Genomic DNA, 17,488 nt, shown 5'->3' on the forward strand with positions numbered 1-17,488 from the left:
TTGACTCAAAAACTGCCTAAATGATAATCAGAGCAAGAAGTTGGGGCATTACCATCAACTCACAAATGATGAACTTTCCCAAATCACTTACCTGCAGTGGTTGCTGCACTCCCGATTGCAGTATTCCCCATCCCATTCGTGGCCTGGAAGAACCCCCGGACCTGGACCGGGACCCCCAGACCCCCCTGGAGACTGTGGTCCCCCGATGCTCTTCTGATACTCCGCCTGGAGGTGGGGAAAGCCCTGAAGAAAGAGCAGCTTTCTGAATATACGTCTGAAGATATTTTAGTCTTTTTTACATTAAACATTGACCGTCCACCAAAAAATTGGCCAATTTTTGCAGCTTTTTCTCTCAACCAAATACTGTACGATGGGACAAAGCATTATAAAACAATCAATTGTTTGGTCATTCGTATCAAAACGGGCTGATCGGTCTACCCAAGAATCTATATTAGCCGGACTCTAATTTTAGGGAGACGCTACCTGCTGGCCAGGAGGCGGGGAATGAAGGGAGGCCTGCAGGCCCATCTGGTGGGAGATGATTGGCTGCGACTGGACCTGTTGCATGCGGATTGGCTGGTTGAGCAGCGAGCTCTGGTGCAGGGACAGCTGCTGATGGGGATGGAGCGGCGGGCTGATCTGGAAGGAGGAGGGCGGAGAGGCACTAATGCTGGGCAGCATCTGCGTTTGGCTGAGCGTCTGCGAGAGGGCGTGGCGGGGGGCATGGCCGGCGTAGCTCTGCAGGTCGGCGAGGGGGAAGGCCCCCGGTCCCAGGTAGGGGGACGAAGGCTGAGGTGGGGGTGGCACGCTGTACAGGGAGGGATTGGCGGAAAGCATGTGAGGAGACGCTTGGCTTGTTTGGGCACTTTTTGGCTCCACGGGGTCGTTGTACGTCTGCAGAGGACAACAACAACAACAATCTGATTCTCACATTTTTTTCTTGCTCTGTATTTATGGCAATTCTGCAACTCCGGCCCCTTCTACACAACCCGCTTGAGTTCAAGTCAGTCAATGAGTGCGTTGTCTCGACTCCATGCGAGTCAAAACTATCCTAGTGTGTGATATTGTAACAGCAAAGTTTCAATGGTGTGAAATGTGCCAGTGTGAGGCGGCGTGCCAGCATAAGGCGACCAACAGCACGCTCCATTGTTCCAACAAACAATCACATCTTTCTGCCAGCGCTATTGCTTTTTTTTTCCTTTTCTATACATACACAAAATAAACATACAACACCCACTTTCACTCACACTCACTGAATGAAACATTCGTATTGTAATATATTTACTTTGCAATAGTTTGGCTTTGTCAGATACTACTGACAATACTGTAACAAAGGTCTTCACTTCTAATAATATGAAATTTAACTGGCAAAAAAGTGTGTGTGTGTGTGTGTGTTTGTGTGTGTCTGTGTGCGTGCGTGCGTGTGTGTGTGTGTGTGTGTGTGTGTGTGTGTGTGTGATGTGTGCCATACAAGCACTTCTTGTCATTAAATGTCAAGCGGGGTTGGAGTGATGTACACCCCTGACTCTTTTCCCTTGGAATAATCAATGCAAACGGATGAAGGGATAGATGGAGAGGTGATAGCAGGACTAAATGGAAAATGAAATGGTGACTTAAAGGGGAAGTCAGCTAAAAAAAATCTTTGTAATAATGTGTTCTTTGCAGTGCAATTAGTCCAACTACTCAGATTAATGTTTTCTTTTTTTTTTTTTTTTTTTTAAATCCACTTCAGGGGGCGGCCATTTTGGATAAAAGTTGGTGAATTTGGCTGCTTAATTTATATTCCACAAAAGCAATATTAATCAGAATTCAGTGTTTAGACTAGCGGGTGCACACACAACATGATATTATAAAGAATTTAGTGAGGAGAAGGAGGAGCGGTCATTCAATCGATTTTCGATTTATCCAAGTCAAAGCACCCGAGGCTAAGAGTCATTTTTAAACCGTGATTATGAAAAGACTTTTTCCCAGGATATTTTGTGCTACAGGGTAGTTAGCTACATTTGTTAACTAGACAAAAAAAAAAGGCAACAGGTGCACGATGATGATGTGCAGCCACGATTACCTCCAAATCCACTTAGAGTCAAAAGTCTCATTTCAATGAACCTGCCATCTGATTGGCCGACAAAGTTTTTATTTTTGACTAGCAATCTTGTCAATGTATAGCCTCAATCAAGGCGTAATTGAGCTTAGACAAGCGGCTTTGAGTTAAAAGTGCGCCCGCCGTCAAGAGGCTGATGAATGAACTATTCATGCCTCAATCAAGGTGCTTGTTTCGGGGAGAGGAAACGAGACGGGGCGCTGACGGAGGGGTGGGGCTTAGTATGGAAATATCACTTTCTGAAAAGAAAACAATGCAGGAGGAACGTGGTGAAATGCATGTGCTTCGGAAGGGAGGGTTTGAAGATGTTACATGAGGAAGTCACACATGGAAATGCGGATAACAACAAACAAACGTATTATGATGCATTGCAGCTGGTCAAAAAATTAAAATGATGGAGTGATATTTACTTGTATTAGTTTATATTTGATTTTTGTCTTACAATACTCACCATTATTTATTTATTCATATTTCAAGGCGTACATAAAAACATAAAAAGGAGTGAAATATTGTTTGTACTTATTTATTAGAGTATTTCCATTTATTTATTGATTATTTCAAATATTTATTTATGTATAATTTAAATGATTGTAGGTATTGACTGCTAAAAAACAGGCTTGTTTTCTGGACTCAAATAAAGTGTAGCGAGCAGAAAATGTGAACAAACACTCGAAAGTCCCATCACACACGAAAACGCTTCCTATTCCTTCTCCTGGTTTAATTTATCATCCTTTATATCACTGCTGACCCATGTATATCAAAACCATGACCTACACACACGTATGCACACTTGCACACGTACGGTTACCTTAGAAACCAGACTGGCTCTGTAGGCAGCCAAGGCTTTCAGGTACTCCTTTTTAGCCGCCTCTGTTTTCCTCTTGTAGTTCTGCAGGAACAAACAATGACAACAATACTTACAAAGTGAGCTCGCATCAGGAGGTCATCATAGGCTCAGAGAAAATGACAAGTGTTACGTATCACGTTATTGAGTACTAGCTTGATGGAGCGAACAATTGTTGACCAGTGTGCAAATAGCTCTCCTTTATGTCCAAAATATCCATGTGCTCATTCTTCATGCAGAGTTAAACTCTGGCATGGACCTGCACTTGTGTCCCGTGCTCCTGCATGCTTCCAAACTCTTTCCCTCCTTTTATTTTTTTAATTTTAATTTAATTTTATTATTATTATTTTTTTAAAATTTTGTTCATAATTAATTCATTATTTATTTTGTCCTCCTTCCCTGACAATCTGGGCCATCAGACCGTGCTCTTGGTGGCACCACATGATCGAGTGGATCCTGCTGGTGTCAGATTTGTAACTCATTCAACAACTTCTCCAAGTTCCCCACCACCTAGCAATAGTAGTAAATGGAAAAAAAAAAACATTTGATCAAATTTGCAGCCGAGTCTCTTTTTTTTTCAGTGTGTTTCCATGAAGTGAAGTTGTCATGGGTGATCCTCCTCAGGAGCCCTACATGTGGCGGGGGGTCATTTTCTTTCCAAGAGGTGGTCTCGAATAACCATTAAGCATTCATGTGCTACCATTGCATGTCGTGTAAGCTGTCAGCCACAACTAACATGGAAACAAACAGGCAGAGACACACGCAAGCAAATAAGGTGGATACATTCTCCAGCTGATGTTTATTCTCTCCCTCGAAGAAATTGTATTAAACCTTTAACGGTCTTTTCTGACGACACTAATGGCGTGAAATGTCTATATAACACAGATGTTGTTCTACTGCTCGCATCAATGCTAATCTAATGACACTTCACATCTTTACATGGACTGTGGGAGTGAAAAAAAAAAAAATTGCTGCAACCACTTAAAATCTCTAACGATTCCCAGCAGCTTTCGTTTCAAATTAATTTCAACACCGCTAACAATTTACACAGTGACACTGACTTTTTAAATAAATTACCCCCGCCTAAGGATGTCTAATTACTTCAAAAAGAGCGGATTCATTAGCCGACATTGGGAGGCTGCAGGTCAGCGCAAATTAAAGCCGCGAGAGGCGAGTACGCTGCCGTTGCCACCCCGACACAGAGGTGCGCTGTGCAAATTATTCGCCTAATTGTAGCTTAATGAAATACGCTTGTTTGATAAGCAGTTAATTACAGGAGACAATAACGCTGCACCCTACTGACAGCCAGCTGAGTGATGAGCTCTGGGCGTGGAGAAGAAACAACCTCTAGTGACGATTAAAGCTGCGACAAATAGACCCAAACACTCGTTTTCGTTGAACCTTCTGTACGTCAATACCGTATTTCAAATGCAAAAAAAAAGGTTTGAGAAAGGTTTTCTTTCACCTATTGTATGTTTTTAAAAATAATATATCGGTTATCTCATTATTTTTGTCCGACAAAATCAGAATTAACATCGGCCTAAAAAAAAAATCCATATTGCCCGGGCCCTACAATCGAATCTAAAATTGACTATTCAAACCAACTTGGCTAACTTTCTGTTTGATTTTTAATGTTTAATGTTAGGTTTTACGTATGTTGAGGCCCCTAAAAATGACACACTATCTTGACGAAAACATTGAAAATACGAAAAGAAAACAGGTCAGGCGACTTTTAATATCTGTGTACGGTAATATCTAGCCTCAGTATTAACCTTTACAATACTTCACTAATTCATGTTCTTCAAAAATATATTAAAGAAACATCTTCATCTTAACTCAAAACAAAAGAAAGTGCTTTAGTGTTTCTGGGGCAGCTTGAACATGACGTCTTCAGGACAAACACATACCAAATAATGCATTGATCTCACATCACAAAGCCTCTGGGAATTAAATAGAAGAATAATGATAACAAGGCAAGTATAAACAAAAACATGCTTGAAAGAAAACTCAAGGACAACACTGTCGACTACATAATCTCAAACACAAAAAGACCAAAACAAAGAAAGTTTTGTCATGTTTGATTGATCATAACAGGACACAGCAGCTAATTGGAAAGTGCTGTTAACGCGGAGCAATTGACAGTGTCCTTGAACGCCCCAAACGATAATTATTCGCATTTATTTTTTCCTTATGTTTTTATTGATTCCAGTACGCATTTTATCTTTTTAAATTAAAAACATTTATATTTTCATTGGGATTATTTGCGGGCTGAACACCTGTGTCGTACAATAACAGAAGCATGCGGCAACTAATCCATCTATCTGTCCATCAATCCATCCATTGATCAGTCTGTAAATCCATTAAAATACTTGGATCATTTGTGGGTATCATTTTTAGCTTTTACATTTTATGCCATAATCATTAGTCACATTTAGTCTGCTGGACATAATTCTTTCATGCTCTTTATTAATTGAAAAGTTATATCCATTAGTCAGTTCTGGAAAGAGAGCAATCAGCGCAACGACAGCCAGAGAGCTTTCTCGCCAGAACAACGCCATTAGCTCAATGACGAGGTTTGACACGTTTGACTGAACTGACAAAAGAGCAAACAAAATGGGGGAATGGCAGATTTGCCCTTTTCTCTACCTAGGTAACGTGGAAAATGTTTTTTGGAAGCATGCGGCGGGTTGCAAACTATAACAATTCAGCAGCAGATGTCCTTGAGGCCAAACCAAGGACGCGGATACAATTGCTAATCTCGTATTCCCTCGGCGTGATCAAATCACCCAGCAACACATATAAATAAAAGGACAGGAAATGAGGAATTCACATTCAGGGGTGTCAGACGCCCAAATGAAGATTCATGGCAAGGAGAAGCGGTGGAGGCGGCAAAAATTAACTGCGAATAAAAACGACGGACAGCCTGCAAAGTCCGACACCTGGAGAGTGTTTGGTGGCACACAAACACAGTTAACTTGAGGCCTTTTGTCAGCCAGGTGAGAGCTTTTCACTCAAACTACAAATAAAAAATCTGTGCCACAAATAAAATCATCAAATATGTTTTCGACAGGATTTCACTTCAGAATGCATTGAAACCCGCTCACTTTCTTGGATTTTTTTTCTATTTTCTTGATAGATGTGGCAACCAAATTTAACAAGGATTCATGCTTCAGGGGTTGATTTTTGTTTCATTGCCAATTACCCAGAAATGGCCAAAATGTCCCCATGATGACTTCCAACAAAATGCCAAATTTTTCATCTAGCATCAGTCTAGGGACTTTTTTGTGGGTCTAAGCATGATGCATGGCTCAAATTTGCTTACATGGGGACAAAATATCTCGGAAATGTTTGTTTTTGAAGGACCCTGGAAATGGCCAAAATGGCCGACTTCCAATGTGTTACATTTTACATGTTACATTTTCTGTTACTTGCGGCTTTATCGTTCCAAGACAATGCACCTGCTTCTGCTCCTCTCCGAGGCCGTCCCACATAGAAGCGACAATCTTGGACACGTCCCCAAACGTGGCATTGGGATTCTGCCCCTTAATGGCCGCCTGGGTGTCCCTGAAGAACAACGCGTACGCTGACACGGGCTTGGTGGGCTCGTTGGGGTCCTTCTTTTTCTTCTTCTTCTGTGGTTTGGGTTTGGGCTTCATCATTTCGGAGGATGACCGTTTTTCACCCGTCATCTGGAAAAAAGCAGACAAACAAGCGTCCATCCACGTCATTCACTTTGCCCTGAAGAATTCCAAAGAGAAGCAAGCACATGCCTGTTGCTATACCAGCATGACGCAATTGCCGAAACCATTAAATCTTTTTCAACAAGTTATTAAAAGAAATGGACATTTCTGGGAAAGAGGAATTTTAAATCACCTGCTGGATTTGCTCCAGCTTTGATGGCGGTCTCACAAGCGGAGTGGAGAGTGCAAATGGAATTACTTACCGATACAGAGACCGAGAGAGAGATGCTAATCATTTTTATTCGCACACGCAAAAGAAGGGGACATATTTCGGGATAGTCTGCTCTTCTAATATCTAATAGTGTTAAGAGCGCCAAAGCGCTCGTTTGCATTTAGCCATGTATGTGAATCTCAGTGTGTTTTCGTTCACAATTTGGCCCATAGGCGATTTACGAGCACAGTTTTACAATTTAGCATTCAAATGAATGCAAATAGAGCATCCGTCGAAGGAGACCTTTCAATATGCAAAATACATTTCAAGTTCTTCATCTGGGGCCTATTAATATATTATCGGGATTCGCATCATCCATCAGTCTGTTTTTCTAAGATGGGCATATCTCAGCACCCTCTTTAGCAAGAAAGGTAGGAACCAAGTTGGGATTCGTAACCGTCAATCAATCTGTCCGTCCGTCCGTCCGTCCGTCCGTCCGTCCGTCCGTCCATCCATCCATCCATCCATCCATCCATCCATCCATCCATCCAACCCCATCCATCCATCCATCCATCCATCCATCCATCCATCCATCCATCCATCCATCCATCCATCCATCCATCCATCCATCCATCCATCCATCCATCCATCCATCCATCCATCCATCCATCCATCCATCCATCCATCCATCCATCCATCCATCCATCCATCCATCCATCCATCCATCCATCAATCTCAGCTGACTTCTGATGATAGCCTCTGGCGAATAGGACCTTTTTTCATCCGCTAGATCTGAAATGCCTTGAATCCCCTACCACAAACGGAATTGGACAAAAAAAATCCCTACAACATTCTCAGGTTTACTACTACAAGCCGCATCAGTACCTTTGAATGAGGATCGGTCTCCTCCTCCTGATTGGAGCTGGAGGGGGAGGGCGTGGCAGATTTGCTTCCGGGAGGTGAGGGGGAACCGTGAGGCAGTGTGCTCCGGCCCAGCTGAGGGTTCAGCTGGGACAGCGCGCTCATTGGGTTGCCCAATATCGGTGGCGATCGGTTAATCAGGGGATGGTTACCGGCGGGGTCGTAACGAACGCCGTCTGGGTGGTGCTGCTGGTGGGGGTGATGGTGTTGTTGGTGGAGGTGGTGGTGGTGCAAAGCCATCTCGTGCATCTGGGGTGAGAGAAGAAGACCAGCTTTACTACAGTATCATCTTCTCTGCAGCCCAAGAATGTGCAAATGCCAATCAGCCAAATATGCAAATAGAAGAGGAGATGGGCTTTGTCAATTTGAGAGAGGCTAGACAATGAATATGATAAATTATGTGAGCATACACAGGGAAGAAACCCTCTCACAATACTGTAAGAGTGGCTGTGTATGTTGTTAGCATTTTTTTTTCCATTGACCGTCACATGAGGATTAATCTGGGGATAACGTCATTAATGTATTTATTATCCCTGATACTTCGTAGATACTTTCTGCTCCTCTTTTTTTGTGATTGGCTATCACATCTGCAATGTTGTTCAGACGCGATTATAATTTGGAATCTTAACAAAATCAATACACAATGTCGGCGACTCACAAAAACCAATTGCCGAATCTCATAGACTGCGTGCGCTCGGTCCACAGACTGAATTTAAGCAGATTGAAAAGTGTTCTTCAAATTTTTATTTTCCTTCAAGGGTGCTCGCGGAAGATTCTCATTGTGTTCTTGGCGCTTTTAAAAGACCCTGCACAATAAACACATTCAAAGCGTTTCTCTGAGATGCGTAGAGACAAAACGAGAGAAGGATGCTTTTAATGCGGTAATGAATGGGGAAGCGTTTGGCAATTTACTTGATCGGAAAGCGATGAGCCAGCATTTGTTAGGACTTTTTAGTTTCTCTTTTTTTTTTTGCTTTGTTTTTAAACATTTATGACTTAAATAATACATTACACATTAGTGCCAGAGCTGGAAAAGATCAAATCAAAAGAGCCGAGGTCTTGAAAAACACAAGTAGAGGTTTAAAGATGAAGACTCTCTAATCATAATAGGCCTCCGGCGGATTGCCTGAGTTAAAAAAAAAAAAGGCACAACAACAAAGTAATGCCGAGTGAGGCTCAAACTCATCATTTTCTGTGTTTGCCGCCATGAACAAAGACATTCCTTTTGCATTTCGAATAACTTCCAATCATAATTCAAAACACTTTTTTTCTCACCGGGGTGAAATAGCCTCATGAAAATAAGTGAATAAAAGAGTAAAGGGGGGGTGGGGGGGAGTAGGAAATAGAAACCCATTAATTTTCCATTTTTCACGGGCTTGCTCTTTATAGGTCCTCACAAGCCGAGAAGCGTTGAAAAACCAATTAATCAAACATGAATGGCCTATCATAGCCACTGTGCTTCTATTTCCATAGCAACAGCCTCCTGGCGCACACTGGAAAAAAAATGGTCATCCTTTAATGGGAGCCACCATGTTTAATGTAAACAACAAGGAGATCAACTACCTGCAATAGAACAAACCAGCATTTCCGCATATTCACGGCGACATAATTGCTCTTTTCATCCCTAGCTCCATCAAGAGTGTTCGATGTCGGATTACGTTTGATTGGCATCGATATTTTTTCCACCCTGAAAGCGGAACAAATCAGTTCACTGTGCTGCTGCTGGTTTGTGAATCGTACATAAATATTTTCCCCTCCCCCTGCCATCATCATTCATACTGGTTCTCATAGCTCACAGCAATCACAGTTTTTACATTCCAGTTGAGAGTCGTGCCTAGTGACTAATGAAGCGGTTAATCGGTACACAACTGAACCCCCCCCCCCCCCAATATATACACATAGTATATATGTATAGTCTTTATTTTGCAAATATGGCAAGCAGCCAGCAAGATTCCATTTGCTATACATATTTGCTGAGAAGCATGTTATGTTAAATTTGAGCAGAAAAACACATGCTCACAATAAGAGCCTTGTGGAACTCCTAATTTGCCATGTCAACTCTGCCTGTCAAGTTGTTTGTTGCTTTTAGGTCTGATGGGTCAATGCCAATTTAGAAAACAGACCTTTGTGTAATACATTATCACGAGTCATTACATTTAGCCAGAGACTTAAAAATCACTGTCATAGTGTGATTAATTCATTCAAATAATCTGCATTTAATTACTTTTCGAGGAAAGGTTCATCATCATCATCTGTGGCATTGAGCAGCAGCCGTTTCAAACCAGTCACAGATGACTGTACAAACATTATAAAAGACAGAGACAGAGGTTGCCGGTTGCCATAGGTACTGTATGCTAATTCATAATGGCATGGTTTTATTTCTGAGCAAGGAGACGAGGGAGAACATTGAGTTACAGGAATTTATCGGTCAGCGCGCTCTCTGCTTTTAGCATGAATGACTCTCTGGCACTGAGATGATTTTGCTCCGAGCGGAAGCAAACATCCCACAATGAAGCTGGCCCCTTTCAGCAGCGCTTTGAATACATTTCTATTGACAGACATCAAACAAAAATCCATGAACAGCACTCTGCACAGGCTTAAACGACTGTGAAATCCCAAGGAATTGAAGTTGAATCCAAATTCACAATTGGTGAACACATCGTCAGTGACGAGAGGTGCAAAAATTCAATTATTAAATGAATCAACAATTATTTTAAATTGTTTTTTTAGGGACAGAATTTAAGACAATCAACAGTAAATATTCTCTTCTACAAAAGTGGATTGATTATTGTTGTTTGATCAAAATGACATTCGCAAACATGCCTGCTTTTTCTTTTGAAAATTAAGATTTACATGTATTTTGCCACTTTTTGATAACATACAAAGCAAACCATTCAGTGAATGCGCATGAATTTTTGTTTATGCATTTTCTGCACCAGCAATTTTCAATGTTTGTGAATAAAAGCAAAGAAATTGAAAAAATGTATTTTTAAATCGGCTCATTGGTTAGTCAAAATATTAATTGACAAATTATTATTTCTGTTTAAAATTATTATTTTGAATTAATCATTAGTTGAACAAATTCAAACCTGATCTAATGCAAATATGGCAAGCAGCCAGCAATTTGGAACAGATGAATTCAATTTAGATTCAACATGTTAGACAAGTTTCAATTCTGCTCATCCATTTACAGTATTTTATTTTATTCTCAAAATACTTGGTAGAAGAGCTAATCGCTCATAACAAGTTGATATAACAACACAAACAAACCCACAACCAAAACATAACTTCCTTTACGGAGGTCTCATTCAATAAAAGAAAAATGAGACAAAGTACTCAAAAGAAATCAAACAAGACGACGAGGCGTCAAATCCATCCGTCAAAGACAGTGAGCGAGGTGAACCGTTTGGATATTTCAATAGCGAGCGTCCAGGCGCGGCTAAACGTGTGATATAAAGGCAGGAAATGGACGGTGAGCATGCTTCTCCCCCACCCCGCGCCGCCGTCTTTACGCCTGTCGTGTTTGCATTCCTCCCTTGTACATCACAGTCAAATGGGAGTCAAATAACAAAAGGCTTTCCAATTATGTGCAGCACATTGGAGGTCGGAGATGGAATATCACAGAGGCATTGTTCCCTTTTGCTCTGTGCCCGACCTCACCTGCAATTGCCTGCACCATTTGATTTAGCTAAGGGGATTTGACCAGCAGCACTGAGATGAGATGGTGGGGTGCAGGGTGCTATTCAGATACAAGGAGAGAGATTTAATGTAGAGCCTAAAACACCTCACCTTGGCATGTCCTCCTGAAGAGTAGCTTCTACTCTTTATTCCCCCACCCTACCTTATTAGCGTCATATAGTTTTGATTCATTATTGACTGGAATCCCTTCTTTCTTGCCTCAATAGATCATTTTATTCCACATTAAACTGTTAAATGTGAGCTGAAAATGAAGTCCATTGACAATAAAACTGCATATTATTCACTGTTTGCTCTGATTTAATAAGCTCTGTCCCATCTTGTGTGCCTTTTTAATACCCGAGGATCATGTGACTCATGGATGTCGCCTTCATTTAGGACGGGGAAACTGCAATTCTCCAAATAATAACTTTTTGTCATTTTTGTGAAAATTGTCGGAACAGTCTCATTGTAGTACATTGTAGTCTATATGGGGATTTATTTTTTTGGCGCTATCTTGTACTACTAAAAAGACTTTAATAAACACCGCGCCAGAGGAAAAACAACCAATCAGAGACAACCCTAACTAAAATATAAAATAAACAGACGCTACCTCTTCATTGGAGCATAAAACAAAATCTATAACAGCACATTATTTACTGTTTGAACAGTTTTCATAAGCTTCCCACGTTTTTTTTTCTTTTCAAATACACCGTAATCATGTGACTGTACACACACAAACGCACACTCTGCCTCTTCCTGGCTGCTTGACTGGAGCCATCTTGTTTAGAGTGATGGCTCACTCGTGCAGGTTCACGGCCGCTATTGTAAAATCAGCCAGCGTTTAATTGAAACAAATGACTATAATAATAGAACATTATCCCTGCAGGCACCCAGCCGTGACAGCTTTAATTAGAGGCGCGCTCGGGAGCCATCCTTCAAAAAGCGCAGTAAACACGAGCCTGCAGGCTGAGGGGTTGTGGAGAGGAAGATGTGTGTGTGTGTGCGTGTGTGTGTGTGTGTGCGTGTGTGTGTGTGTGTGCGTGTGTGTATGTGTGCAAGCTCCTCAAAGCTACTCGACGCTCGCCCCGAGGGCATGGCACGCTAACGACGGCGAGTCGCCGCCGCCACAGCCTCCTCGCCCGGCTCTCTCCCTATCGTGTCTTTGCTTTATCAAGCTTTGCATGCACTAGGGGGGTCATTTACACTGAATTAATGCACCAGCCGTTTTATGAATCATACATTGGGAGCCAACGCTGCTTTTACGCAAATGCTGAGTCAAGAGAAGCGCAAGAAGCATATGCTGAAACTTAATTGGAGGCCATCTGAAGATAGATTTCGTTCTTACTGTATTGGGGGCACTCGGCATTGAATATTATGCAGGTTCTAGCTAAGTGGAATTCAATCTATGAAATAGTACGGTGGCTCAATATATATTTAGGTTGTCCAACTACCCAATAAAGAGGCGATTTTTTTAATTTGAATTGTAAGTCAAGACAAATTAAATTTAGTCTTGAATCAATATCTCATTAAATAAAAAATAATGGACAATTTTAACAAATTTCTGCTTGGCTGAAAACACCAAAGCAGCTGGTCAACACGGACACATTAACAATTCATGATTTGGACCTTGTTTTTTTTTTTCTCCCAATCAGCTGCCGACATGTGGACAGCAGTTGAGTTCCACAGCCACAAGCGAAACAATAAAACACATCTTGCACTTTAGCTCAAACGTGCTCAAATGATGTCATCCTGGCAGGCAAACAGAAATACCTCGCAAACGAGCAAAAACTGGACTGAAAAGGCAATTTAGTCCAAGTATATCTCCAGCTAGCCACACCGCTGAAATGGACCTTGACACAACAGTAGTCACAGCCAAGTCGATAACACGCCAACATTTTGTAGGAGACGGCTGGCTTTAAAGATGTGCCAGACACACAAATGCTTGTGTTTTTTTTTTTTGTATTTTCTTTTTTCTTTAAGCCTCTATTGTAATGCTGGTTGTCTCAGTGTTGTGTCTGTTGTATAGTTTTAACACAGGAGGCTGATAGTCGCGGCAACGATGAATAGATTCTTTTATCACGATGTTATGTTATGTTATTATTCAAATGCATTTCATTCTTTTGCCAAGGACAACAATAAAGAAAGATTGTTTTGATTGCCATTTTGTTTGGATCATGCAAAACAACATCTCCATTTTGGCATAAATTTTGATTTTTTTTTTTGAGTCACAAAGGAACTATTGCATATGTCTTATTTAAATGTCTCCAGGCAGTTGTATGCAACCATCTTTGGGGCTGAAGACTTTAGAAGGATGGGGTGGGGGTGGGTGTGTGTGTGTGTGTGTGGTGGGGGGGGGGGGGGGGGGGGGGGGGGGGGGGCTGGCTCAGGGCAATGTGACAACAAGGCAGGTAGTAATGTCATGATGTCCCCCTCGGCGACATCCTCCATGATGCTCATTACAGCTGATGTTGGAACCTCCTTAGCTTTTATTTTCTTTCCCCTATTCTTTTCTTCTGTGCCCACCAAGCCCCACCCTCGACCTGGGCGTGTCTCGGCTCACCTCACAAAAAGCGGAAAGAATCGCATCTCCCGTCTTACATGACAGTTGTGAGGAGGACGCACCAACTCTGACAAGCAGACGGCAAAAAAAAAAAAAAAAAAAAGGATGCTCGGATAATGAGGCTCCTCACTTCTGTGTCAAATGCACTTTAAGTTTGACACCCCCACCACCATCGCCCCTTAGATATAAATGAATAAAATAAGAGTGAGCAAAGATAAGAATGAAGAGGAAGAACAAAAAAGAGGAGAAAAAAGTGCATATAGACGCTTGTATGGAAGTGAAAGGCTGATGTGATGCATTCATGCCTTGTTTTGAAAATGTGCAGTTAGGCTATACTTATTTTTGTTTAGTCTTCTCAGGCTAGTGCTGTGCTTTAATCAGAGGTGATTCACATTCATAGATATTAGGCTTTACACTACAGGACGGACGTCAAGTACAAAAGTAATGCAAAGGGGGCGGGAAATCCATTGAGGACAAAAGCTTAGGCTGTGGCACTGGGATCCTCTTGTACACTACTACAACACCACCCTATTTATTTATTTTTCTTAAGGACATAATGACTATAATGCTACATTTGTCACGTTTGCAAGTGGCTGAGGACCCAAAAGCAGAATAGCGGGGTGGGGAGGAGCACACAAAAATCAATTCAAAGAGAACAAATAGGCAAACAAGGTACTTGGGGAATAAAACAAAATAAGCAGGAATCCAAAATGACTAAAGTCTAAGCAATAAAACAAACTAGTCAAAAGATTTAAATTGAAGTAAGAAACAACAATGAACCAACAGGGACTGAACAGAAGGAGAGAACCAAATACAAACAAATGGAGGAGGCAACCAGGTCCACCTGGACAAGACACAAGCGGATTGGTTGACACAAGCAACTTGTCGACAAGCACTGGTGAACAATAAAAAACCTTAATCAGGGAGATATTTAAAAAAAGGGCACAAACAAAAGGCTAATTTTGTACATTGTGACTTGACACCTTTGTTTTCAGTACCCTCAGAATGATATGACCTGAATGAATGAGTATTCACAGACTCGGACTGGAATTGAGAGATGTTCTCTCGGCTTACATGAATCATGTTGGACCTTGTGTTCTGGTCTGGTGGCACAGTAGGGGGTGCTAGAAGCTAGTAGCCGAGGTTGGTGGCTAGTGGGCCACTCATTTCTGAGTGAGATGACATGGGCCGGCTATTCCCCGCCACCGGGGGCAGAATATTCGCGCTGATGAAAGCGGAATGAGGCGATAGGCCACAGTGCAATATGGACATGATTTCATGGCATGATAACGCCCAGCAGGGGCCCACGGCGGGTTCCAATATGAGACGCCTTGTGTGCGCCATGTATCTGCCTTATAATGCCGGCGATCTGCAGCCGCCACCGCCGCCGCATCTGTTTTTTCTTCACTTGAGTGGTGTCGTTGATCACATCTGCGGCAAGGAATGAAGATGGCGGCCCAAAAAAACAACAACAGGTGTGCGGTAGCTCATCTTTCGCACTGTTGTTTTTGAAATACGATGTGATGAATTATCTAAATTGAACATTTTCTTCTACGGAGATTATCCGCGATGGCCCAGATAAGTAAGATTATTGCGAGTGCTTTTTTGGAGTGGCGCTTCCATATTGAAGGCCATGTTTACACATAGGTCGAAATTACACTTGGAATGGGAAGGAAATGCAATTTAAAACTTTGCTTTGGCTAATTTAATGCAGACTCTTTAGAATTTCCGATTAAAATGGTTGAAGTCAAGGCCCATATCCTCTGATTGCCTCAAGACATTAATTGTCTTTTATAAGAGGAAAAAAGATGAGCTGCCAACCTAAGCGGCAATAAATATCCCTTTAAAATGATGAGAATGGAAAATAACCGCTATTTCTTAATGTACAACTACAGTTTCATATCACATTGCCGGGAAGAAGAAGAAGGGAAAAAAATAAGCCACTTTCTCCCAGGAGATGAGAAAAGAATTGAATTCTTCCTTATCGGTCATCTATTTTTCCACAGAATGCTATTACTCGCTGCCTGCCGTCGCTAGGCAACAGGACATATTAATAGGAGCCTTTTATTAGCCAGGCTTTACCAGCGCAGTACTAAAATGAGGAAGTGGAAAACATGAATGTGTTACATAAAGCCAAGGAACCTTTCTTGGTTTGTATAATTTCGGTGTTTGGCCACTCAAGATTCATATATGGGGGTCAGACATGTATAAATAAATAATATTTAGAACTGTGTAGAACATAATTAATGTCATACAATATAATCAATAATAAAATACATATAGGGATGCAAAAATGATATCTCATCTAAGCTCAGTCCTAAATATCTGGTCTAATTGAATGTTTGGATTATTTTAAATCATCATGAATGATATAATAAAATTATATCTGATTTTGTAATAGTTTTATATACTGCACAATAATGCAATAATGTTCAGTTGAACCCCACATATTGAATGTTTTTTGCAGAATTATTGTGGGGGCATTTACAATCATAGTATGAAAAGTATTCACATAGGAGGATTTAACTCATTCACTGCCATTGACGGCTATACACGTCAAAGATCAATTTCAACTGGGCTGGAAGTGAATGAGTTAACATTGGTATAATTAATAAAGTTCCACTCTGTTGCTGAGACTCAGTGAACTGTCGAGAAAGTACCAGACGTTCACCATCTTTTTTTTTGTGCACACGCTCTCTAATCCCTTCCACCAAATGACTTTAAAGAATCATTTTTGCCCTTTCTCATTGGAAAGGAGGGGAAAAAATGTCCAGAAGAAAGAGAAGATTAATAAAGCAGAGTCCATCGAGCAATATTGTACTTTGAAATTGGAAAAGTTATGTGCGATTCTCCTTTTGAGCTTCTTTTTAAATGCACCATTTTTCTTGTTTGCGAAAACATTGACAGTGAAGGGAAAATGCTTTAAAACACACCTCTGCCCATTTTTTTCCTCAATAATTCACAGCAGTTTGACTGTGACAAGTTCACTTGACATTGCAGCTCAAATTTCATTTGCGTCGGCTCAGCTGAGTCGCCAACACCTGCCAGGAGCACTTCATTGCTCACCAGGAAAAACAAAGCCAATGTGAAGAAGAACAAGGACAAGAAGGAGAAGGAATAAAGGAGCGCACAGGTCAAGTTAATGCGACAATCATGATGGGAATAATATGATAAGTGATCTCTGGCACTGAACCATACCTCACATTGAAACAAAGACATTAATTGTAGCCATCCATCCATCCATTTTGTGAACTGCATGCTGGTGCCTATCCCAGCCCTCTTCAGGGCCTGAATTGTTTGCCAGCCAATTGCAGGGCACATATAGACAAACACCCAATAACATCCACAATTACACCAACGGACAATTTGGAGTGGTCAATTGGCCTACATGGGGAGGCTGGAGCCGGAATCGAACCCACAAACTCCAAACTGTGATGCGGATGTGCAAACCGATGCTAAACCGTGCTGCACTGTTATCATGAGTCAAATAAAA

General features: G+C 41.4%; 1 protein-coding gene across 5 annotated transcripts in view; it reads right to left on the reverse strand.

Moving 5' to 3' along the window:
- Window positions 1-17,488, reverse strand: part of tox2 (TOX high mobility group box family member 2) — a 64,570-nt gene that overhangs the window by 2,185 nt on the left and 44,897 nt on the right. For 4 of the 5 annotated variants that reach the window (XM_049732821.1, XM_049732822.2, XM_049732823.2 and 1 more), the window contains 5 exons: window positions 7,722-8,006; window positions 6,404-6,634; window positions 2,910-2,990; window positions 484-894; window positions 92-243 (listed from right to left, as the gene is read on the reverse strand). In XM_049732821.1, the coding sequence (XP_049588778.1) occupies window positions 92-243; window positions 484-894; window positions 2,910-2,990; window positions 6,404-6,634; window positions 7,722-8,006 (1,160 nt within the window). The remainder of the gene's footprint in view (window positions 1-91; window positions 244-483; window positions 895-2,909; window positions 2,991-6,403; window positions 6,635-7,721; window positions 8,007-17,488) is intronic. The other variant, XM_049732825.1, reaches the window with a different exon arrangement.

This window comes from Syngnathus scovelli, chromosome 11, assembly GCF_024217435.2.
Source record: "Syngnathus scovelli strain Florida chromosome 11, RoL_Ssco_1.2, whole genome shotgun sequence".
In the NCBI taxonomy this organism is placed as follows: Eukaryota; Metazoa; Chordata; class Actinopteri; order Syngnathiformes; family Syngnathidae; genus Syngnathus; species Syngnathus scovelli.